General features: G+C 35.0%; 1 protein-coding gene across 1 annotated transcript in view; it reads left to right on the top strand.

The window, feature by feature from the left end:
• The first annotated feature begins 13,405 nt into the window (after positions 1-13,405).
• Positions 13,406-25,000, top strand: part of LOC137619650 (uncharacterized) — a 17,430-nt gene continuing 5,835 nt past the window's right edge. Inside the window, exon 1 of the mRNA XM_068349870.1 lies at positions 13,406-13,558. Within this exon, the coding sequence (XP_068205971.1) occupies positions 13,406-13,558 (153 nt within the window). The remainder of the gene's footprint in view (positions 13,559-25,000) is intronic.

Below are 25,000 nucleotides of genomic sequence, written 5' to 3'. Positions count from 1 at the left end.
GAGAGCAGAATCTGCCAACAGCTGGGGGTCGTGAGAAACACCAGGAACAGATGCAGCAAAAAAAAAAAAAAAAAAAAATACTAAAAAAAAAAATAAATAAAAGAGCAGCAGACAGAGGAGGAAGAGAAGGAGGAGGAGAAGCAGCAAAAAAAAAAGAAAACCTAAAAAAAATACAAAAACAAAACAAAAAAAGAAAAGAAAGAAAGGAGCAGGAGCAAGAGGAGTATGAGAAGGAGGAGGAGAAGCAGCAGAAAAAAAAAACAACAAAAAAAAACTAAAATAAATACAAAAACAAAAAAACCTAAAAAAAAATATATAAAAAAAGGAGCACCAGCAAGAGGAAGAAGAGAAGGAGGAGGAGAAGCAGCAGAAAAAAAAGAGCAGCAGCAAAAGGAGGAAGAGAAGGAGGAGGAGAAGCAGCAGAAAAAAGGAGCAGCAGCAAGAGGATGATGAGAAGGAGGAGGAGAAGCAGCAAAAAAAAAAAAAAAACCCTAAAAAAAATGCAAAAAAAAAAAAGGAGCAGCAGCAGCAAGAGGAGGAAGAGAAAGAGGAGGAGAAGCAGCAAAACAAAACAAAAAACCTAAAAGAAAATACAAAAAAAAGAAAAAAAAGGAGCAGCAGCAAGAGGAGGAAGAGAAGGAGGAGGAGAAGCAGCAGAAAAAAAAGGAGCAGCAGCAAGAGGAGGAAGAGCAAGAGGAGGAGAAGCAGCAAAAAAAAAAAAAAAAAAACCTAAAAGAAAATACAAAAAAAAAAAAGGAGCAGCAGCAAGAGGAGGAAGAGAAAGAGGAGGAGAAGCAGCAAAAAAAAAAAAAAATCTAATAGAAAGAAAAAAAAAAAAAGGAGCAGCAGCAAGAGGAGGAAGGGAAGGAGGAGGAGAAGCAGCAGAAAAAAAGGAGCAGCAGCAAGAGGAGGATGAGAAGGAGGAGGAGAAGCAGCAAAAAAAAAAAAAAAAAAAACCTGAAAAAAATAAATACAAAAATAAAAAAAAATAAAAAAAAAGGAGCAGCAGCAAGAGGAGGAAGAGAAAGAGGAGGAGAAGCAGGAAAACAAAACAAAAAATCTAAAAGAAAATACAAAAAAAAGGAGCAGCAGCAAGAGGAGGAAGAGAAGGAGGAGGAGAAGCAGCAAAAAAAAAGAAAAAAAAAATGAGCAGCAGCAACAGGAGGAAAAGAAGGAGAAGCAGCAGCAAAAAAAAAAAAAAAAAAAAAAAAAAAAAAAAAAAAAAAGGAGCAGCAACAAGAGGAAGAAGAAAAGGAGGAGGAGAAGCAGCAGAAAAAAAAACTAAAAAAAAAAAAAAAAAAAAATAAAAAAAAGGGACAGCAGCAAGAGGAGGAAGAGAAGGAGGAGGAGAAGCAGCAGAAAAAAAAGGAGCAGCAGCAAGAGGAGGATGAGAAGGAGGAGGAGAAGCAGAAAAAAAAAAAAAAACTAAAAAAAAATACAGAAATTAAAAAAAAAAAAAGGAGCAGCAGCAAGAGGAGGAAGAGAAAGAGGAGAAGAAGCAGCAAAACAAACCAAGAATGGCATGACCCTACTTACCCACCCTCCCTATTCACCCGATCTTGCTCCCTGTGACTTTTTTTTGTTCTCCCGAATGAAGAAAGTCCTCAAAGGAAAATGTTTTGCAGACATCGAAGAGGTTAAGAAGAAAACGACGGAGTCATTAAAAAAATAACTTCACAAGAGTTCCAGAACTGCTTTCAACAGTGGAAAACACGTCTGGATCAGTGCATTGCTTCAAATGGAGAGTACTTTGAAGGTGATAAGACTATAAACATGTAACAATAGCTGAATAAAATTCTATGACACAGTTCCGGTTACTTTTGGGTCCACGCTCGTACAGGAGATGGGTGTGTACTGTGTGTAGTGCTGAACTCCTTGTTTTTTTGCTCTCCTATAACAAATCCCCTAACATGGGAAGTGGATGCGATGTTACAGGATTGGAAGAACCTAGACATGTATGCTTTTCGTCGTATAGCGAGGCCCCAGTTGGTTGGCAACAAGGATAACTTTCTTAGCCCCATTCTGTCTTTAGAGGCCTTGGTTTCCAAATATGAGCCCATCATTAATAATGGCACATTGGACGCTTTCTGTAAGACGAGATTTTCAAAAGCAGCCGAGATGTAAACCATCCAATCACCCATATGCTTCAGCTAGACGTGTAGAGATTCTCAAGTGTGTGTTATGAACAAAAAGAAAGCTAAACTATATTAACATCAATGGAAAACTTTTATGATTGGTGTATTGAGAGAGGCATTTCCATCATCAGAACAAATTTGGATTATATTGTTAAATTCTTGCATCTCTTCAATTAAAATATATTGAACAGTATTGAATTCAGTTATGAAACATTACATTAGATGCGTCAAATATGAATATTATATTGTAAGTGTTTAAGGCTTCCAATATTCAGAAGGACCCAGTAGATGACATGATTAATAGGAATTTGGATGTATAATGTTTCTCAAGAGAACTTGTCTTATGAGCTTTTGAATCAAATTGATATTCTTACGAAGCTGGTCTAGTGTAGAGTAAATATCGTAGTTTATCAATAATTTTATTTATATTTCATATATTGTTTTCATTTGTGTATTAGAGAGATGATACCGAGTCCGTAAAATGAGCTCCTCCTCATGTAGATATAAGTATTTTATGTAAATTACGTAAGACTTTCGTCGTGACTTTCATTATACTTTTTTATTCAAGTCAACATACGTAATTTTATGTTATTTTTTAAGAATTAACTTTTTATTTCTCGTATGCTTGCTGCAAAGTCTTACGTAGTCTATTTGAAAGTGGAGGATTCGTGCGAGAAAAGAACAAGGGCTTATGTAATGTTCTTTTATATTTCATTAAGTATTGCATCATGTTAGAGAGAGAATGTCCAGTGACATATGCTTTCAAAACTTCGCGAGGCCCGGCGAGAGGATGTTATCTTTTTTTTTTATTTTGGGGACAATAGGTGAGCAGAGCTAGCTGGGAAGTCATTTCACGGGTGCATTAATGTGTATCTGAAAGTTGCCTGAAACCCCTTGATTCGCCTTTTGGCATTTTGTATCTAGTTGAAAACTCTAATGCCCTTAGGCCAAGCCCACACTTCCTAAATAAGTTGGAACCTTCTGGAATTCGCCAAATTTCATATATAAGTGACAAAGGTTAGGTTACCATCAGAGACAGACAGACGTAAAGATCAAGTTAGAACCGCAGCCGGATATAGCCTCCTTCCCCTCTCCCTCTCTCTCCCGTAAGTAATCCAGTGTATTTGTCGAAAGTGTTTACTGCGTTTTAGTATGTCCTGTCCTAAGTGACTCTGTGCCCCAAAGCAAGTCGTGTGTCAAAAAAATATGCAAAACTAAAAGGTGATTTTGAATTTATTTCATTAGGGAGAGTGTTGGCATTGTATAACGTTTTTTGTAAATGGCCCTGTAGGCAGGACAGGTTATGTAAAGTGATCTGGTTAACTATTATTCATTAAGAGTCAAACTTAAACATTGTATTATTTCAGAGTTATTTCAAGCCTTTGTATTATTTTCATTGCATTATTTCTTTTCTTAGGTTAAGGTTTATTCAGATATAATAGTTCTAGTCAAGTTATTGTATAATTTTAGATCGTAACATTTTTGTCTTATTCTAATTTTTATTCAGAATTAATTTTTCCCAGTGACTTAATTTTGTTACGTAAATTCTTTTCAAAGTTTTGTAATTTATATAGAATATATTTATTTTTGTAAAGTATCATTCAAATCATCATTATTTGGAACCCGATTCCGCTCGATTCCTATTAAGAACCACAGTGAGTGCTTAATTCGTTTCAATAATACTTAAGAGTAATTAACCAGTTTGGTTTTGAGTGTGCTTAAGAGACCTTTGGATATTCAGTGTTTTATATATTACTGTCTGGGAGTTATTTAACGGTCTCAGAAGTCGTGTAGTAATGTTTTAAAGTGTTACAGTTTTAATGTAAAAGCAAACAAGGTAGTTTGGAATTCGAGAGGTTGATTAACTTGCCAGTCGTAGTATATATAGTATTATAATTTTGGCTCCCAGTCACGAGTCATGGTATAATATACTTTGTTAGTGCCCAGACCAGAGAGCCATATCATATAATAATATGAAGAGATTGACTGCCAAAACTGTATTCATTAGCCTTATCATCTACTAAAATAATTGGCAGGCTACAAACATGAACTTAGAATATATTTCTGGTCACAGTAAAGCTATTTTATCTTTACTTCTGAAAGAGCTGTTTGATTGGATGTAAAATCAAACTCCACACCCTTGGATATAACTTACAGACAAATATCTCTTCAGCAAAAACTTTTCACTTTCTTTATCTTTACAAACTTGACTCTTGTACAGAAAGGATATTTACTTTACTTACTTTACTTTAAGGGCTGCGTTTCTGGTCCTATACAGTAGGGAAACCGTACTCTCTACAGGATCTTCACAGTCATTATATCATGTTGGTTCCAAAGCATTCAACATTCCACACCACATATTGCTCGTTTATTGTCAAATCCACACTATCGAAGCACTTAGAGAACAAGAAAGTCTTTAGTTTCCTTTTGAAAACCTTAATATTTTTAGTCTTTCGGATACCTAGTGGTAGCTTATTGTATGGTCTGAGGGCCGCATATTTGAAGGTTCTAGAGCTCACAGTAGACATATGACATATCTAGGTTTCAGTTATTTGAAACAATCTTGTCAACACAATTTGTTGGCTGCACATTATGTAGCAATTCTCTTAGAAATTTTGGAAATCTGGTTCTGACAACTTGATGGGTTATTGTACAGCTTTTAAACTCAATTCTTGCTTTTATAGGCGGCCAGTGTAAATCATCAGTATAGGGGTGATATTTTCTCGGGAGTGTTTCCATATACATGGGACCTATGTTGCTGTTACTAGCTTTGCCAATGAAATTTTTTTGTTCTTTTTTTCAGATTTTGAAAGAGCATGCCATAAAAAAACTAACAATCATCCATCAAAATGCCTTGGACAATGGAAGAAAAAATATTTTGAGTCTACTTATTTGAAGACAAAATCATTCAAATCTAAGCAAGAAAAATTTTGCAGGAAGTTCAACTTTAACAATTATCCACAAGAAACCCAATTTACCATCCGGTACAAAATTTTAAAGTCACAGGACCAGTAAACAATCTTGTAAGGACATCGTCTTATCCGCCGTGTTTCCTCCCCCTGGACTCTTCTCTGACAATTGTAACTTTATTATTTGTTCCACGCAGTGGATTTTTGTATCACGATGTTGCTATCTTTGAAAACTTTATTTCTATGTATAATACTGTATATTTCCTAAGGCTAACGCCTTGGTATTTGTTAATTTATTTTGAATGAAAACACAAATGATTTGACGGCTGGAAATGTTTCCCTCCTGGGCTACTTATCCGTTGCATGTTCAGTAAATTATCAGTCTCTCTTTGCTCATTTTGTTGTCCTCATAACTTCAACAAGCAGATACAAAATCCCATTCCTGGAAGGAAGTTAAATGCAAAATGTCCTGATAATGAGGATGTGGTGAGAGATTATGAAGACATTCTCAAGAACTGGTTCTTTCACGTACATCACTGCAAATAGATCTCAAAAAAGAATTTTAAGCTGTACCATACAGAATCTAGATCAAACATAAACTTACACCAGCTGACATGGCAAAATGAATTATGATGTGCTGGTGGATCGAGAACAAGATAAAAAAGAATCCTGACTTCTTTGATGATGTTTGACTTGGCGATGAAGCACACTTTTGGCTCTGTGTACATTTCAATAGCAAAGAGTTATGTGTTCTGGGGCACAGAAACCCAGATAAGATGCTGCAGAGGCCGTTGTACTCTATGATATGTGTAACCTGGGTGCCTGTCTCAAAACATGGAATAATCAGACAGGGTTGGTTTGTAAATGCAAACAAGTTCTGGAGGGCACTTGGGACACGTCATGGTATGAATCGAAATGTGCAATGGTTTCAACAAGATAGGATAACTCCACATAAGGCAAACATCACCATGGAGTAACTCACCACCAATTCCCTAAGCAGCTGATCAGCAGGCTCCACAAATCCAAGTGGTCTCCATATTCACCTGATCTGAACTCCATACATTTTTAACTCTGAGGGTTGTGGAAGGATAACGTGTATGAGAACAATCCACAATCTACTGCTAAACTCAAAGTGGCCATCACCCAGAAGATACGTGCCATATCGAAAGAAGAGTGTGTCAGGGTGATTAACAACTTTGCTTGTCGGATTCAAATGTTTTATCAGCGCAAAAGCAGTCATCTGAAATATGTGTTGTAAAAGATTTAAACTTTGAGCTAGAGACTTCAAATCGATATATGTAAATTTTTATCACATCGGCTTCCAAGACATGTAATCGTATTTGGAGTTTTTTGTCTGAGTATTATATAATTTTCATATTAATGGGCTGCATCTTTTTTTAGACATATCTTAAAACTAAAACTAATAACATTCAAACACCATCACCAAACATGAAACAAACATAGAAATAATAAAATATACATGTATTGATAAACATGGACACCATCGCCCACACACTAGACTGGAACGTCTATAACCATGCACCTCACCATAGTTCCGTGGGCTGACAGTATACTCTCGTCAAGCTGACAGACTGGTCAATTATATTCTTTATCATTTCCTGGTCATAACCATCAGCCTCAACATTTCCAAGAGCAATCCAGTTTAAATTCCTTATATGGGATGGCTCATTAACAGCCAAATCAAAATAATCCAATAGCAATCCAAGTCCATACCAAGGAGCATAATAACTGAAGTCAGTCGTCTCGGACAATTGTAGGCAAAAAAAGTCGCACCTAATAGCTGGGAGCTCATTATACGTCCCAAGATCGAGAGAATACAAGGTCTACTCAACCGCTAACCAGTAATCCAGTTTAAATTCCTTATATGGGATGGCTCATTAACAGCCAAATCAAAATAATCCAATAGCAATCCAAGTCCATACCAAGGAGCGTAATAACTGAAGTCAGTCGTCTCGGACAATTGTAGGCAAAAAAGTCGCACCTAATAGCTGGGAGCTCATTATACGTCCCAAGATCGAGAGAATGCAAGGTCTACTCAACCGCTAACCAGTAATCCAGTTTAAATTCCTTATATGGGATGGCTCATTAACAGCCAAATCAAAATAATCCAAGAGCAATACAAGTCCATACCAAGGAGCGTAATAACTGAAGTCAGTCGTCTCGGACAATTGTAGGCAAAAAAGTCGCACCTAATAGCTGGGAGCTTATTATACGTCCCAAGATCGAGAGAATACAAGGTCTACTCAACAGCTAACCAGTAATGAGGTCTTTTGCGCAGTGAGGTCACTGGAAGTGCCTGGCTGAGGGTTCGTTGAAATTCCGGCCTCAGTACAGGTGTGGCTGGATTCGGGGACATGTCTCCGTTTTCTTTTATAATATTTATGCGTAACTAAAATAATTATGCCGTCCCATTGTGCAGTGTCCGGGTGCAGAAAAACACGTGAAAGGGTTTAAAATAACTTACCATAGATTTCCAAAGGATGAATATGTGAGAAATAAGTGGATTACGTTTTTCAAACGAATAGAAAGATTTAATCCAGCCAATTCTTACATATGCAGTCGGTACTTTGAAGCTAATAGAAAAATCGTTTAATTGTTACCACGGAGACAAATCCTTAAAGGATGAGGTAAACTCCACATCTAAAGTGTGCACAGAAATATGCAAATATTTGAGCCTACCAAGTGATGTTCTAAAGTTTTTTGTTAAATGCCGACTGTATTTTCGGTTGCGAGTTTTAAACAGGAACTTATCGAACTCGCCGAGAAAAAATAAAAAATAAATTATCTAAATTGGTTAAGTGAAATAAAATCTGAAATGACTTTTGCATTTTATTCGATTCGAACCTTAGTTTGCAATCTAAATTCCAAAATAATTTTAGTGTTAAAGTTTTTCCTTGATAATCTACAATGTTTATACTTCTATTATTATTATTATTATTATTATTATTATTATTATTATTATTATTATTATTATTATTATTATTATTATTGCTGGCCAAGCTATAACCCTAGTTGTAAAAGCAAGATGGTATAAGCCCAAGGGCTCCAATAGGGAAAAACAGCCCAGTGAGGAAAGGAAATAAGGAAATAAATAATTGATGAGAACAAATTAACAATAAATCATTCTAAAAACAGTAACAACTTCAAAACAGATATGTCATATATAAACTATAAAAAGACTTATGTCAGCCTGTTCAACATGAAAACATTTGCTGCAACTTTGAACTTTTGAAGTTCTACTGATTCAACCACCCGATTAGGAAGATCATTCCACAACTTGGTCACAGCTGGAATAAAACTTCTAGAATATTGTGTAGTATTGAGCCACATTATGGAGAAGGCCTGACTATTAGAATTAACTGCCTGCCTAGTATTACGAACAGGATGGAATTGTCCAGGAAGATCTGAATGTAAAGGATGTCAAAGTTATGAAAAATCTTATGTAACATGTATAATGAACTTATTGAACGATGGTGCCAAAGATAAATATCTAGATCAGGAATAGAAAATTTAATAGACCGTAAGTTTCTGTCCAACAAATGAAGATGAGAATCAGCAGCTGAAGACCAGACAGGAGAACAATACTCAAAATAAGGTAGAATGAAAGAATTAAATCACTTCTTCAGAATAGATTGATCACCCAAAATCCTGAAAGACTTCCTCAATAAGCCAATTTTTTGTGCAATTGAAGAAGACACAGACCTAATGTGTTTCTCAAAAGTAAATTTGCTGTCGAGAATCACACAAAATATTAAAAGAGTCATACAAAGTTAAAGAAATATTATCAATACTGAGATCCAGATGTTGAGGAGCCACTTTCCTTGACTTACTTACAATCATGCTTTGAGTTTTGTTAGGATTCAACTTCATACCCCATCATTTGCACCATGCACTAATTTTATCTAGATCTCTATTAAGGATTCAGCAACCCCATATCTACATTCAGGGGATGGAATTGATAAAGGGCTATTCAGTAGCTGTAACAAGTGTACACATTAATGAGATCTGGCCAGTGCCATGTTATTCTTCAGCAAGTAATCCTTATATCATCGATAATTCAGGTCATATCCTTTAAGTTCGGCATATCGTTTTCTTCATAGACATAGGTAATTGTTTGTGGTAAATGGATTTATAGACTTGGATACTTGTTTGCCCTCTACACAAAGATTAACCTTTAAATTTCTTTATTAAATATGTCAAAAATAAACCACAAGAATATTTTTCCAAAAGGGAACCCCCATTTTAACGGTTGCTGAACATGAAATAGGTAAGTCTCCCAGAAATTCTGTGGTGCCTGTGCGTTCTCTCTTTTACCTAACATTTTCACTTAACGTTTTCGCCATTTTCTCTGTGAGCGCCACTGACGATGACATCACAACAATGCGCGTGAGTAGACCTTGTATTCTCTCGATCTTGATACGTCCATTATCAGCATCGACACGCTACCAATTATTCCAGCTCTTCAGTTAATAATGCCGATCTTGTGTAATGTTTATGGATGTAGTCAAAGATTCGTCAAAAATTTAAATCCTACGATTACATTTCATTGGTAAGTGCTCAATTTTCAATGTAATGCTGTATAAAATTGTAAAAAGAGAAAAGTACAAAATGCTAGCAGCAGAAGAATATTGGCTCTGCTGTTAAATTCATCATCATTATCAAAACCTGCATTATCAATATTGTCATTGTTTATTATGATTACTAATCATTACCGTTGTCGTGATCATTTCTTCTACATCATTAATATCTTTGTACGTTGGTTTTACAGTTTTCCAAAAGATGAGCCCCTTAGAAAGGAATGAGTTCGAGCTACGCGACGAGAGAATTTTGCTCCACCTACTAGTTCATGATTATGCTCTAAGCACATCAAGGGTGAAGTTTTTGATAGATCGCTAACACCTTTGAATAATTTCCTGCTCATATCAAGAAGTAAGAGTTGAGCGTGTTAATTTGTTCAGGCAATGTTTGGCTAAGCTGCATTCTGTGGGGGTCAAAATTATCTCTGACTTTTGACAGACTATCAGCGAGTGCTGCTATGGTTAAAGAGCTTGGTTGCAGTCTAGATTCTGAAAAAATAAACATCTTTTCTTCATCCAGTGACGCAAGAGCATATATTTTTTATTTTCTGACCCATACCACATGTTAAAGTTAATTAGAAATTCATTAGGAAAAAAAAAAAACATTTTGTTGATGGGGAGGGGAACTTTATCAAGTGGGATTTCATCAAAAAATTTTATAAGCTTCACGAATGCGAGGGTTTGCATTTGGGGAATCAATTAAGAACACAACATCTGGCATGTTTAAAAAAAAAAAAAAAAAACTGTTGAACTGGGAGCGCAATTACTACGTGAATCTGTTGCAAAATCAATGCAGTTTTGTCTTCATAACAATTTCGTAGAGTTCAAGGGATGCAAAGTAACAAACAATTTCATTACCATTTCAAATAATTTGTTTGATGTGATAAATTCAAGGAATTTGTGCAGATGGGATTTTAAAAGACCAATACAAAAGGATAATGAAAGAACCTTTAAAGGATTTCTGGGCCATGCTGAATTATATCTAAGACAACTTAAACTTCCATATGGTAAACCTTTGTTGAATTCCAATCTCAAAACTGGCTTCCTTGGATTCATAATTTGTATACGGAGTTTGAAAAAATCTGTGATAATTTAATAGATTGTTCTGAACCCCAATAAAAAATTTTTAACATATAATATGAGCCAATATCACCTAGAACTCTTTTTTGGCCAAGTTAGATCTATGGGAGGATGTGATAACAACCCAACTGCCCGTCAGTTTTCTGCCGCTCACAAAAGAATTTTAGTCCATAACGACTTGCAGGATGTGCTAAAAGGGAACTGTATACCTCTGGAATCTGTAAATATTATTTCAGTTTTAAGCAGAGTTAAGGACTGTGCTCTTTCACACAACTCTTCTGTTCAAGTCATAAATTCTTCAACTGATAGGAACAAAATTTTGAATGGCGAACTTTTTGAGATAAAACAAGCAGCTGATTTTGATGACGATGAGGATTACACCTATCTTCCAAGTAGTCAACATTTGTCATTGTGTTCATTCTTGCCTATATTGTGGGATTCGTTGCCTTTAAACTGGAAAAAACATTGAAGTGTCAAACTTCTATTAGTGCTCTTACTGGTACTGATAACAGTTATTTGCATTCTTTAATTAGATTGAAACATAAAGGTGCTCTAATACACTAACCTGATGACGTGATAAATACATGTCTGTGCTGTGAAAAGGAATTCAAAGTTGTACCAACTCTGAATTCCGGGCATATGGAATTGGATAAAAAAGAGTATGCAAAAAATTCTAATCTCTGTATTAGAATATTATGCTTTTATAAATATATGTTCTAAACCATGTAAGCATGTGTACGAGACTGAACCAGATAATAATCATATTGTTTTACTTATTAAAGCTGTAGCAGAAAAATACTTGCAGATCAAATATTTTTATGCTGCTAAAAGGTTCTCAGCAAAATTTCTAGGGAAAAATAAAATGAAGTGATACGTATACAAAACTTTAGTGGCCAGTAGTCACTTCCTGGATGAATTGTATGTCAACGTATAATTAAAAAAAAAAAAATCCCAAAACCTGAATCATTTCCTTTGACCTTCTTAATGACTACTTAACTCTAGAGGAGAGAAGTCACTTTATCTTAAACGATTTATTATTCTCTGACCAGATTTAACGACTTTTAAGCTGTTATCGTCTTTTTACATCTTGAGATACCCGTAGCCTATCTGATCTGGAAGGATAAATCCTTTAATCCTCGTATCTGATGAAAACATTAGAAGCAATTATTCGTTTTACGAATGACATTTTTTCACTTTGTCAATCTTCCATTTCCCTGTCCGTCATCTTTATCACTAACAAGCTATTTAATTGAAAAGATCATCTTTAACAACGAATAAGTGAAATCTTCGGTTGTACGCCCGTAGATTTTTTCGATTATAGCGAATTCATAAATTGAACTGTGCTTTGATACTTTCTTTTTCTTAATTTTTTTTATTGAGATAACACCTGAAACAAACATCGTAGGGAGTTTGTGTTTGCTGCCGCAACAGTGAAACACGAAACCAGGAACCTAATATCTTCCAACATCTGGGGTAGAGACCTCTTTCCAAACGAGGTAGTTAGAGAGGTTATTAAGAAAGCCACCACGGAGAACATAGGACTTCTCCAGAAGTGGGGCATCTTTTCAAAGAGAAAGTCTTCCACGGATGTGGGTCCCAAACCTGAAAGGAAGACGGAAAAGTCTGGAATTTTTCCTCGGGCTGTTCAAGAACACCCCACAGTTTCGATGACCGCGTTGCCACAGGCAGGCGGTCGAAGATGTAAACCTTCTGATCAGGCAAAGCAAAGAGACTCTTCTGGTAGGAGGGAGGTTCCTTCAGGATCACTGGACCTTCGATCCTTGGGTAGGATGGAAAATAGACATGCCTCCACCATCATTTCCTCAACTCTTCCTACACTCCAACCCCGTCCTGGAAGAGTATACCTTACAGCATACAGGTGGTAAGGAAAGTATAGTCCATCGAATTCCAGGGAAGGCTGTTTGGTGTTCACAAGAAGTACTCAAGAAAACTCAGAGACATTCTGGATTTGTCGCCACTCAACAGTTTCAACTAAAACAGCAAGTTCAGAATGTTAATCCTTCTGAACATAAGGACCCTATTTCAAAAAGGGGTGTTCACAGTCTCGTCAGACCTGAAAGATGTCTATTGCCAGCTTCCAGTCAGTCGGTCCCTCTCCTCCTACCTAGGATTCAAGTTACAGAGGATAACATATGTCCTAGGAAAGATACTTGTCGGACTAAACACAGTCCTAAGTGTCTTCACGGGATTGGCGGACAGTCACACAAAAACCAAGCCTAGAAATGGTTCAGGCAACAAAGTACCTGGGTGAAAGGCTGGGGTGGGCAGCACCCAAAGTGGCTGGTCTATGAGCATCCAAGGAAGTGGTCTGGTTCCTGGAACATTGGGGATGCAAGATCAGCTTCAAGAAGTCTCGAATCTCTCCAGCTCAAAGGCTTCAATGGTTAAAAAACCATTGAAACCTTTGGTCACACCAGCTCTCCTTTCCCTTGAGGATGTAAAAGGAGATCACAGGGTCGGTCAAGAGACTATGGTAATCAGTCAGGATTCCAAGACGCCAACAGGGAGGAGTTCTGAACTCTCTCCAGTTCGCAATAGTGACAGACCTAGTGCTAAGAGCACAGCTGAAAGATGCGTTACGAGTCTAGAGAAGATACGCATCAAACGCTCGAAGAGATATAAATAGACCGATATCGGTCTTTCCTTAATCGCTTCCCTAACAATGGTCAAAGGCCAAAAGCCTATTGAAGACTGTGCCCTTGCAACTACCCCGATTATTGAAGATCATCCGCATGGTTGCCTAGTTGGAAGAATGGGGTGTTCACTCCCATCAGGGGAAAATCCAAGGGATTCGGTCATTTATATCCAAGGCCATGTTAGTCCTGTCGTGGGTGGGGAAACTCTCTCCACGCAGATCAGACCTCCTCAGGCTGATCTGAGACATCGAAGCGATAATGAGATGTCGGAACCGAGAAGGCTAGAGGGCGTCTCGTATAGTTTAGGTGATGTTAGCCATCCCTTGCCTAAAAGGATGGCACCTATCAGCAGTTCATGTACAATCGATCCGCAATGTGACAGCGGATGCTCTACTCGGGCTCAAGCCGATTGAGTTAGAATGGTCCACAGACGCAGATCTATTCTCTCCCAGATGGGAACAAGTCCCCGAGCTGCAGATCGACCTCTCTGTCACGAGCGTCATCAAGAAACTACCTTGATATGTAGCCTCATACGAGGATCCTCTAGTGGAGATAACAGACACCATGTCTCTAGTATGGTAGGGATGGACTCAGGAATTCCTGTTCATCCCATCCAATCTTCTGCTGAAGGTCCTCAACATGCTGAGATCCTTCCAGGGAGGAGTGGCTCTGTTGGCTCCCAAGTAGCCCAAGAGCAACTGGTTCCCTTAACTGTGGCTGAGGCTGGCCCTAGTACTGAACCCAGTACTATCTCAGAAGGTTCAGAAGTTAATTGCCTTCGAAATATCACAGAGCCCAAACCCTTCATTTCATGATTTTCTTGCTCTAGCGGTTAGGAAAAGATTTGGGATCTCAGAAGGCAATATAGAATTCTTAGAAGAATACAAGTCTAAGTCAACTAGAAGACAATATGAGTAATCTTGGAAAAAGTGGGTTGCTTTTGTAAAAGCAAAAGGACCGAAAGAAATTTCAATGAAGTTCTGTCTGTCCTACTGTGTCCACCTTCACAATCAAGGGTTGGCGGCCAACACGATAACTACGTGCAAGTCAGCCTTGACTAGACCTCTGCTATATGCCTTTCAAGTGGATCTGGCGAATGAAATCTTTAATAAGATTCTGAAAGCATGTGCAAGGCTTAGGCCTGCAGCACCGCCAAAGCCCATCTCATGGTCTTTGGACAAGGTCCTACATTATGCCTCATCTGTGAACAATGAAGATTGTTCCCTCAAGGATCTAACCCAAAAGGTTATTTTTCTGTACGCTATAGCCTCTGGGGCTAGAGTTAGTGAAATAGTGGCCCTATCTAGATATGAGGGCCACATTCAGTTCACAGAAGTGGGAGAACTGAATCTCTTTCCTGATCCAACCTTTCTCGCTAAGAACGAGCTACCCACTAAGAGGTGGGGTCCCTGGAGAATCTGCCCTCTGAAGGAAGATGTCTCTCTATGTCCTGTAGAGTGTCTAAAGGTCTATCTTCATAGAACTTTAGACTTCAGGGGAGGACAGCTCTTTAAAGGAGAAACCTCTGGATCAAACTTATCCCTAAAACAACTGAGGGCGAAGCTCACATACTTTATTCGCAGAGCAGATCCTGACAGTACTCCCGCAGGTCATGTTCCGAGGAAAATTGCTTCATCACTGAACTTTTTTCAGTATATGGACTTTGAGCGTCTTCGTTCATATACTGGATGGAAATCATCCAGAGTGTTTTACAAATACTATGCTAAGCAGGTCCATGAACTGAAGCATTATATGGTGGCGGCAGGTAGTGTATTAAAACCTGTCGTCTAATTCTACGATGAACAGTTAATTGATTGGGACTGTCAATTAAAGGGAGAAGGTGTCAGCACTTTCAGTGTGATCCCCTTTTAAATGAGTGTTACCATGGTGACACTAAATCTGTTCAAAATCTCAGGTGTGGAATTATACAGATAACACTCGTGCCGTGTGTACGTAGTACACATTGTCGATAGGATATAACATTTACAGAAATTATAAAGGAAAAATTTAATAAAAACTTTTCCTTCAGTCTGAGAGTGGCACTCATCATTTCTTCCTTTTTAAAAAAGGAAAATAATTTCTGTATACGTCTCATGTATAATTCCTTTATCATGCTACATTAGTTTCACTTTTTATTTCATTTAGTCATTTATTAGAAATAAATGTCTATTAGAATGTAATTGAGTCCTAATTCGCCCGACAATTTGTATATTTAAGATGCCAGAGTTCTATGACTTACTCATGTAAGTAAACTTCATATCATTGTATGTTTACAAACAATGGATATAATGGACACTGATATTGTTCCAACAATATATACAAACCGTGAGACCGTTTGTATTCCCGGTGTATACTTATGTTTGTTCATACAGTATATGATAACCTTGAGGCCCCTTTTCCACCGTCTACAATGACATCCCTGTAGGGGGCAGGAAGCACTAACATTGTTTATGATTAGTGATAATGACGGATAACGGTAACGTCATTTGTCTCAAATGGTCCAGATGAACAAAGAAATATTGTCCCAAGGTTAAGGCACTGATGAAAATCCACAGATACAGTAATTCTCCAGTATGCTTCCATCAGGATGACATGGCTATATATATATATATATATATATATATATATATATATATATATATATATATATATATATATATATATATATATATGTATATATATATATATATATATATATATATATATATATATATATATATATATATAAATTTATCCCTTTCATTTGGAGAGGTCACAAGAAGGATTAAGACTTCCAATTTCTTAGAATGCTTTGAGAGATGTCACAATCGAAATCCCTTTTTCTTAATAACTACAGATGGCCAATCATTCCATCAAATTTCATACGATTCGGTCAAAATAGTTTTTGAGTTCTGGGAATCACAAAAAAAAAAAAAAAATACATACAAACATGAATAAATAAATACACGCCTATCAAAACATAACCTGGCGAACGTAACTAAGAAACGAGTTTTGTTATCTACAGAATTTTGGGAATATCTGTTGCCTGTCATATTTTTTTTTTCTATAAAATTTGTATTTTTTCGTCATTTTTCCCCCAGTTTCTCGTTTTGGTTTTCTACTTTGGAACCGGCCTGGAAAATCACTGATCCTTTTAGTTTGTTCCTTCGACCACATTTACCCAAATCAATAATGAATATAACAAGTCGTTGTCATTATCAATGGAATTATTGCTACCGCATTCATATCATTTGTAGTAGTAGACAAGAAGCAATAGTAGTAGAATTTTGAAATTACAATAAATACCAACAGGTTAGTAGTAAAAAGCACCAACTATTCGCCCAATTATCAATACATTCCTCATAAATCTACTAAAGGTCAGCTCATATCAGAGACCCAATAGAAAGGTTCCTAAATGCCGACCTGAGTCTTTGATGAAGCGAAATAATGACCTCCTCAAAAAGTGGTATAAACAGATAAGGAGTCATATGTCACACCGGACGTACAAACGTTTGGCAGAGTTTCTGATTGATGGATCCAAGGAGCCATTATTTGAAATTGGATTAGGGAGAAGGAGGAAAAAAAATTGAAAATATACACCATGAAAGAAACGAATGGGTGACAAGGACTAATGCATTACTCTCATTTTGTTATTGATGCTTGCGTTTAGAATGGGAATAAAGTCAGTCTTTGCACACCATCAAAGTTGGTCGCATGTCTTATGGAAAGACAGACATACTATTCGTAAGCGTAGATTAAAATAGCCAATGCCATAAGGACCCATTGGAAAGGTGCTACAGGTGATAAGAGGCTTGGTGTGGACCTCTGAACTCGGGATTACATTAAGCTCCGCCAGCCCCTTTCTCCTCTCTGCTGATTCTCTGCCTTATCTTATTTTTCAAGTTGCATCTGATAAGCAATACTGGCGTAATCCCAGCTATCTCTGCAGGCGTTTGCTGGATATCTCTACTTCTCTCAAGGGGTTACAATTGCAATGTCCTTGTTCAGTAGCCACTTTCCTCTTGGTAAGGGTAGAAGAGACTCTTTAGCTATGGTAAGCACCTCTTCTAGGAGAAGGACACTCCAAAATTAAACCATTGTTCTCCAGTCTTGGATAGTGCCATAGCCTCTGTACCATGACCTTCCACTGTCTTGGGTTAGAGTTCTCTTGCTTAAGGGTACACTCGGGTACACTACTCTATATTATTTCTCTTCCTCTTGTTTTGTTAAATTTGTTGTAGTTTATATAGGAAATATTTATTTTAATATTACTGTTCTTAAAATATCTTATTTTTCCTTGTTTCCTTTCCTCACTGGGCTATTTTCCCTATTGAAGCCCATGGGCTTATAGCATCCTGCTTTTCCAACTAGGGTTGTAGTTTAGCAAATGATATTAATAATAATAATAATAATAATAATAATAATAATAATAATAATAATAATAATAATAATAATGGTAATAATAATAATAATAATAATAATTACTAATAGTTGTTCCAATCGAGTGGAAGTGCAATAATAATTCATATTAATAAAAAATAAATTTTTTTTTAATTTTCTTTCCTACTTCTCCAGTTAGAGCAGCAATAGCGCAGATTGCTTATTTCCTCATCATCCTTCATATCCTGCGCATCTCTCCTTTGGGATGACGTCCCCCTCTTCGAACCCAATAACACGTTAATTGAAAATTACAGATTTTCTGTTATTGAATGAACATTAATTGAAGATTACAGATTTTCTGTTACTGAATGAGCGTAAATTGAAAATTACAGATTTTCTGTTATTGAATGACGTTAATTGAAAATTACAGGTTTTCTGTTACTGAATGAATGTTAATTGAAGAATAAAGATTTTCTGTTACTGAATGAACGTTAATTGAAGATTACAGATTTTCTGTTATTGAATGAACGTTAATTGAAGATTAAAGATTTTCTGTTACTGAATGAACGGTAATTGAAGATTACAGATTTTCTGTTATTGAATGAACGTTAATTGAGAAGTACAGATTTTCTGTTACTGAATGAACGTTAATTGAAAATTACAGATTTTGTTACTGAATGAACGTTAATTAAAAATTACAGATTTTCTGTTACAGAATAAGCGTTAATTGAAGTTTACAGATTTTTTTTTACTGAATGAATGTTAATTGAAAATTACAGATTTTCTGTTACTGAATGAACGTTAATTGAAAATTACAGATTTTCTGTTATTGAATGAACGTTAATTGAAGATTACGGATTCTCTGTTACTGAATAAACGTTAATTGAAGTTTACAGATTTTCTGTTACTGAATGAACGTTAATTTAAAATTACAGATTTTCTGTTACTGAATAAACGTTAATTGAAGTTTACAGATTTTTTTTTACTGAATGAATGTTAATTGAAGATTACAGATTTTCTGTTACTGAATGAACGTTAATTTAAAATTACAGATTTTCTGTTACTGAATAAACGTTAATTGAAGTTTACAGATTTTTTTTTACTGAATGAATGTTAATTGAAGATTACAGATTTTCTGTTACTGAATGAACGTTAATTAAAAATTACAGATTTTCTGTTACAGAATAAGCGTTAATTGAAGTTTACAGATTTTTTTTTACTGAATGAATGTTAATTGAAGATTACAGATTTTCTGTTACTGAATGAACGTTAATTGAAAATTACAGATTTTCTGTTATTGAATGAACGTTAATTGAAGATTACGGATTCTCTGTTACTGAATAAACGTTAATTGAAGTTTACAGATTTTCTGTTACTGAATGAACGTTAATTTAAAATTACAGATTTTCTGTTACTGAATAAACGTTAATTGAAGTTTACAGATTTTTTTTTACTGAATGAATGTTAATTGAAGATTACAGATTTTCTGTTACTGAATGAACGTTAATTTAAAATTACAGATTTTCTGTTACTGAATAAACGTTAATTGAAGTTTACAGATTTTTTTTTACTGAATGAATGTTAATTGAAGATTACAGATTTTCTGTTACTGAATGAACGTTAATTGAAAATTACAGATTTTCTGTTATTGAATGAACGTTGATTGAAGATTACAGATTCTCTGTTACTGAATGAACGTTAATTGAAAATTACAGATTTCTGTTACTGAATGAACGTTAATTTAAAAATACAGATTTTCTGTTACTGAATAAACGTTAATTGGAAATTACAGATTTTCTGTTACTGAATGAACGTTAATTTAAAATTACAGATTTTCTGTTATTGAATTAATGTTAATTGAAAATTACAGATTTTCTGTTACTGAATGAACGTTAATTTAAAATTACAGATTTTCTGTTATTGAATGAATGTTAATTGAAAATTACCATTTTTCTGTCACTAAATGAACGTTAATTGAAGTTTACAGATTTTTTGTTACTGAATGAACGTTTATTGAAAATTACATTTTTTCTGTTATTGAATGAATGTTAATTTAAAATTACAGATTTTTTGTTATTGTATGAACGTTAATTGAAAATTACAGATTTTCTGTCACTAAATGAACGTTAATTGAAGTTTAAAGATTTTTTTTTACTGATTGAACGTTAATTGAAAATTACAGATTTTTTGTTACTGAATGAACGTTAATTGAAAATTACAGATTTTCTGTTACTGAATGAACGTTAATTGAAAATTACAGATTTTCTGTTATTGAACGAACGTTAATTGAATAGATTTTCTATTACTTCAATTTTCATCTTAGAAATCTTCAGAATAATAAGACTTGATAAACAGAATTGCAAACAGCGCAAGACTGCTAATTACAAGAATATAATTCAATTAAAATCTGGATAATCCTCGTGACCAAGGAAATGCCTTTTACTGTTCCAGCCTTATTTCTTCCAAAGAGAAAGGAATCATATCCATTAATTAATTTACTGTTTTCTTCAAAATTGCTCATTCATGGGGACTTCAAGAACGAAGAGGAATTAAATGCTGCAGTAAAAGCCTTCCGAACTGAGCTAGTGGCAGAATTACAGGAAAAGATTTGATCTAAATGCTTCTGTGTGGAGACGTCAGGAATATTCAATACATGATACAAATTGCTAGACATATAATTTCCCTACTGAGTTATTTGTCTCTCTGATAAATTATATACCAGTGATAAATGACATCCAATTATGATAGTATGTCTGGAACATTGAGCATCTACATCATGTTGAGGCGCATGAATTGACACTTGTCTGGATAAATACTGTAATACCGTTCTTAACATATTCACAATCAATATTCCAAATGAATTCTAAATAAAGATGTTCATATTTTTACAGGCAGTATTCCAGCCATTCATTTACTTTCACCAAATAGTAAGAAGAGATGATTGTATATGGAATGAAACATATGCCTATCAAATGGAGATAATTAACTAACCTACTTGGGGTTATCTTTAGTTCATTACATCATTGGGTTGTGGTGGCCTGTTGGTACCGTCCTTGTCTGGTGATTGCCAGGCTGGGGTTCGAGTAACGCTCAGACTCATTAGTTCCTTTGCTCGCTGCAACCTTACCATCCCTGTGAGCTAAGGATAGGGTGTTTGGGGGAGCCTATAGATCTATCTGCCGAGTTATCAGTAGCCATTGCCAAGCCTTGCTTGGTCCTAGCTTGTTTGGAGAGGGGGACTTAGGCGCTGATCATACGTATATATGGTTAGTGTCAAGGACATTGTCCTTCTTGATAGGGGAATGTCACTATCCCTTGCCTCTGCCATTCATGAGCGGCCTTTAAACGTATGAATATTTCAGCATTCACATCTACCATTTAGTCTTTAGAACTCAACGAATGGATTCGATAAACTCCAGTGTCCATAAGCAGAAGCCACAATAATGTAGGCTCAGAGACACATATGAATTACCTATAGCGAAGGGAGGAATGAAAATATAGGGAATTTTACCCCTACAAATGGATAACAATTTACTCACACGCCAATCATTATCTATTCATATTCTACCACTTCCGCACGAAATCAGGCAAAATATAGCATTTCAAAGTTAGATATTACTATTGCATATGTGTTACAGTATTGACACGAGTCATGATATGACAATGAAACAAACGCCAACAGATTTTGTAGATTTGAGAACAAAGTCCCCAGAAGAATATTGGGAGTTAAAAGGCAGGACAGGATTCGAAATGAAACTATAAAAGAGATTACGCGAGTACCATGTGTGCATGAGATCGTGGTGAGAGGCAGATGGAAATAGTTTGGGCATGCTCTTCGGATTTCCCAAGAGAGATTAGTTCACCAAACGTTCAGCTGGGCTCCACAGGCACTAGAAGAGTTGGAAGACCTAGGCCTACAGGGCTGAGGAATATGAGGCGTGAAGTGGATGATGAATGGAAAATATTTGTATTATTCCTGCTAAGAAACCAAATTAAAATACTTCAAAAGAAAATCCACATTTCCCGAAAAGTGTCACCTTTAGTTCGATGACATTTATCAAAGACCATAATCATCAAACTACCTTTATTCATTAATTATGTAAGTTATATACCAACAAAAATCAAAACAGACAGGAATATAAACCGACGCTACTCACTGTCACCCAGGAACTTGTGTCGAATAAATCTCGTGGAGTAAACAGCATAAGCCAATGAGACGTTTGGCACTTAAACATAAAATATGTTGAGACCGGCAACACGTATTTCCGGTTTAGCCTCTAATTAGCAGAAATAAAAATGGTCTTCATCTATCTACGTTTTTTTGCTTCCCTTTGCTATTGGCACTTATCGATTTCTTATCTTTGAACTCCGCTTTCAGAATTCTCTCGAAGCATTTGTCGTCGTTCGGCCATCAAGAGCGGAAGGATCTTTCGAGTCTCCTTCCAGGATGACGAAGGAAAGACAACGCCTAAGTCATGGGGTCACTACTCGCTCCTACAGGTAGGAAGTCGACTACATTTGTCTTTTTATTATTAGATGGTCGATGGGATGGGCAGCTAACAAGAAAGATATTGTGGTAGTCTATTAGAAACGTCCTTGCCTAGCCATCTACCGCATTAGGGTTTGAATCCCGCTCAAGCTCGAGCTATTATTATTATTATTATTATTATCAAAATCATCATCATCATCGGTGCACAAATTCTTTTTTAATTAAAGACACATCTTGCCAAATTTAAATTAAATACGACAGATAAAAAACAAAAACAAGTGAGACTTGCAAACATGCACGGAAAACAGTGGTTTACACACACTCACATAGTATATATATATATATATATATATATATATATGTTTATATATGTATATATAATGTATATATATATCTGTATAAATATATATACGTGTGTGTGTATATATCATATATACTGTATATATAATGTGTATATACACCTCTATATATATATATATATATATATATATATATATATATATATATATATATATATATATATATATATGCAGTATATATATATATATATATATATATATATATATATATATATATATATATAGCATAATATCAACGAGTATCGAAGATAAAAAGAATGATATTTGTGACCTGCAGAAGATTTAGAGATGTCAAATATAAAGTGTAATTTCGACTGGCTTTAAATTTCTCTTTTTTTTTATTATTCGGAGGTCATCGGGATGGGAAAAGGACTCTATCTGCTTTGTCCTTCACTTGAGCGATTCTTGAACCCCAGCTAGGGACGCTTCCAATATGCCACCATAATGAAGAGTTAGAACGCATGTTATTTCGAACACGTGATTTCCGCTATCATGACTTAAAACTATTCTTATTTTGGAATATGTTCTCTTCTTAAAAGAGAGGATTGGTTGAACTCTTAACTAAATATTTGATTAACAATTCCAAAGAGCGAGAGTAGAAGGAGAGGAGAAGGTCGAATCGTCTTGCTCTCAAATGCAAAATCTTCGTCAAGAGAAGCAATAGGATTGATATGTCAAGTCCAAGGAAAGACTATTAAAAGGAAACGGGAAAGGTTACATAATTTTGAAAGATTTCATAAATTGCAATAAATTCTAAATGATTGTGGAAATATAAAAAAAAAAAAATGTGAAAAAACGAAATTTTCCAGAAAGTGGGGAATTAAGATGACGCATTTCATAAATAAGAAGAAAAATATTAATATATTAAGGAATAAGTTATAAATAAAATGAAGAAAGATATCAGAAATATATATAAAAAAAACTGCAAAAGATTTTAGAAAATGTAAATAAAATGGCAAAGGGAAAAAAAAATAACTTACAAGATATAAAAAAAATTGAAAAAATGCGACATAAGAAATTGCAGAAAAACTTCGAGATCAGGAATTACGAAAAAAAAAAAAAAAAAAAATTAGGAAATGGAAAATGCCAAAAATTGCGAGACATCAGAATTAAAAAAAAAAGAAAAAAGAAAAAAAAATCGATATGATATCGATCTTTTTACTTTTTTATTACAAAAATTAGAAAAACATAAATTGGAAAAAATTGCGAAAGATAGAAATCATAACAAAATTGCTAGATATCAGAAAGGGCAAAAAATTGCCAGATTCCAAGAAGGCAAAAAATACAGCAAAAATCATTTTGCAAAAAAAAGAAAAAAAAAAAAAAACAAGTTTTGTATAATAGAAATTGCAAAAAATATCGCAAAAGATAGAAATTGCCAAAAAATGACGAGATATTAGAAATTACGAAAACATTGCGTAAGATATCATGAATTGCAAAACATTTAAGAAAATACGAAAAAAGGACAGTGGGTAATGAAGAGCCTCATGAAAGAGGCAAAAATATTTGCAATACACTCGTCACTTGATTAACTGTGCTTATTAGAATGACAGCCAGAAAGACACATATGATAACGTATGTGTGTGTGTATGTATATATATATATATATATATATATATATATATATATATATATATATATATATCTATATATATATAAGTATATATATACATATATATACTGTATATACATGTATATATATATATACATATATATATATATACACACACACACACACACACACATATATATATATATATATATATATATATATATATATATATATATATATATATATGTGTGTGTGTGTGTGTGTGTGTGTGTGTGTAAAGTATATGTATATGTATATGTGTAAAGTATATGTATATGTATATGTGTAAATATATATATATATATATATATATATATATATATATATATATATATATATACATATACATATAAACAAATACCTCCAACGCTGTGTGACCTGAAAGCCTCCAACGATCCTTGGCTACTGCTCTCCTACGAACATTATCCCAGAAAATCTCGAATTCCTTCTCAGTCCTTCATCCTCCTTCGATTGGAATTCTTGAAAGAAACGACAAGTGACGACCAAGAATCCTCAAATATTACAAAATGGACATTCTCTTTCTCTTTGTACACACCACTTGGCTTTTACGTGAATTATTTTGGAAAGACTTTTGTCTCGATAATTTTCCTACCCGAGGTGACTTTCTCTAACTAAAGACGCCTATCAGAGCTGAACAGATCCTTTGACAAATAATGAATCATGTGGATGAGCACAGAAAAAGCCTTGAAGGAATTTAGCATGGTATGGTCGATGTTGTGAAAAGTATGATTTATATCCTTTTCTTGCTAGCTAAGAATAAGGATAAATCTTATGTAAGAAAAGGATATAGCACCCTATGAAA

The sequence above is a fragment of the Palaemon carinicauda genome, chromosome 2 (assembly GCF_036898095.1).
Source record: "Palaemon carinicauda isolate YSFRI2023 chromosome 2, ASM3689809v2, whole genome shotgun sequence".
In the NCBI taxonomy this organism is placed as follows: Eukaryota; Metazoa; Arthropoda; class Malacostraca; order Decapoda; family Palaemonidae; genus Palaemon; species Palaemon carinicauda.
The sequence above is the reverse complement of the archived record's forward strand: the minus strand, read 5'-3'. Positions and strand labels throughout refer to the sequence as shown.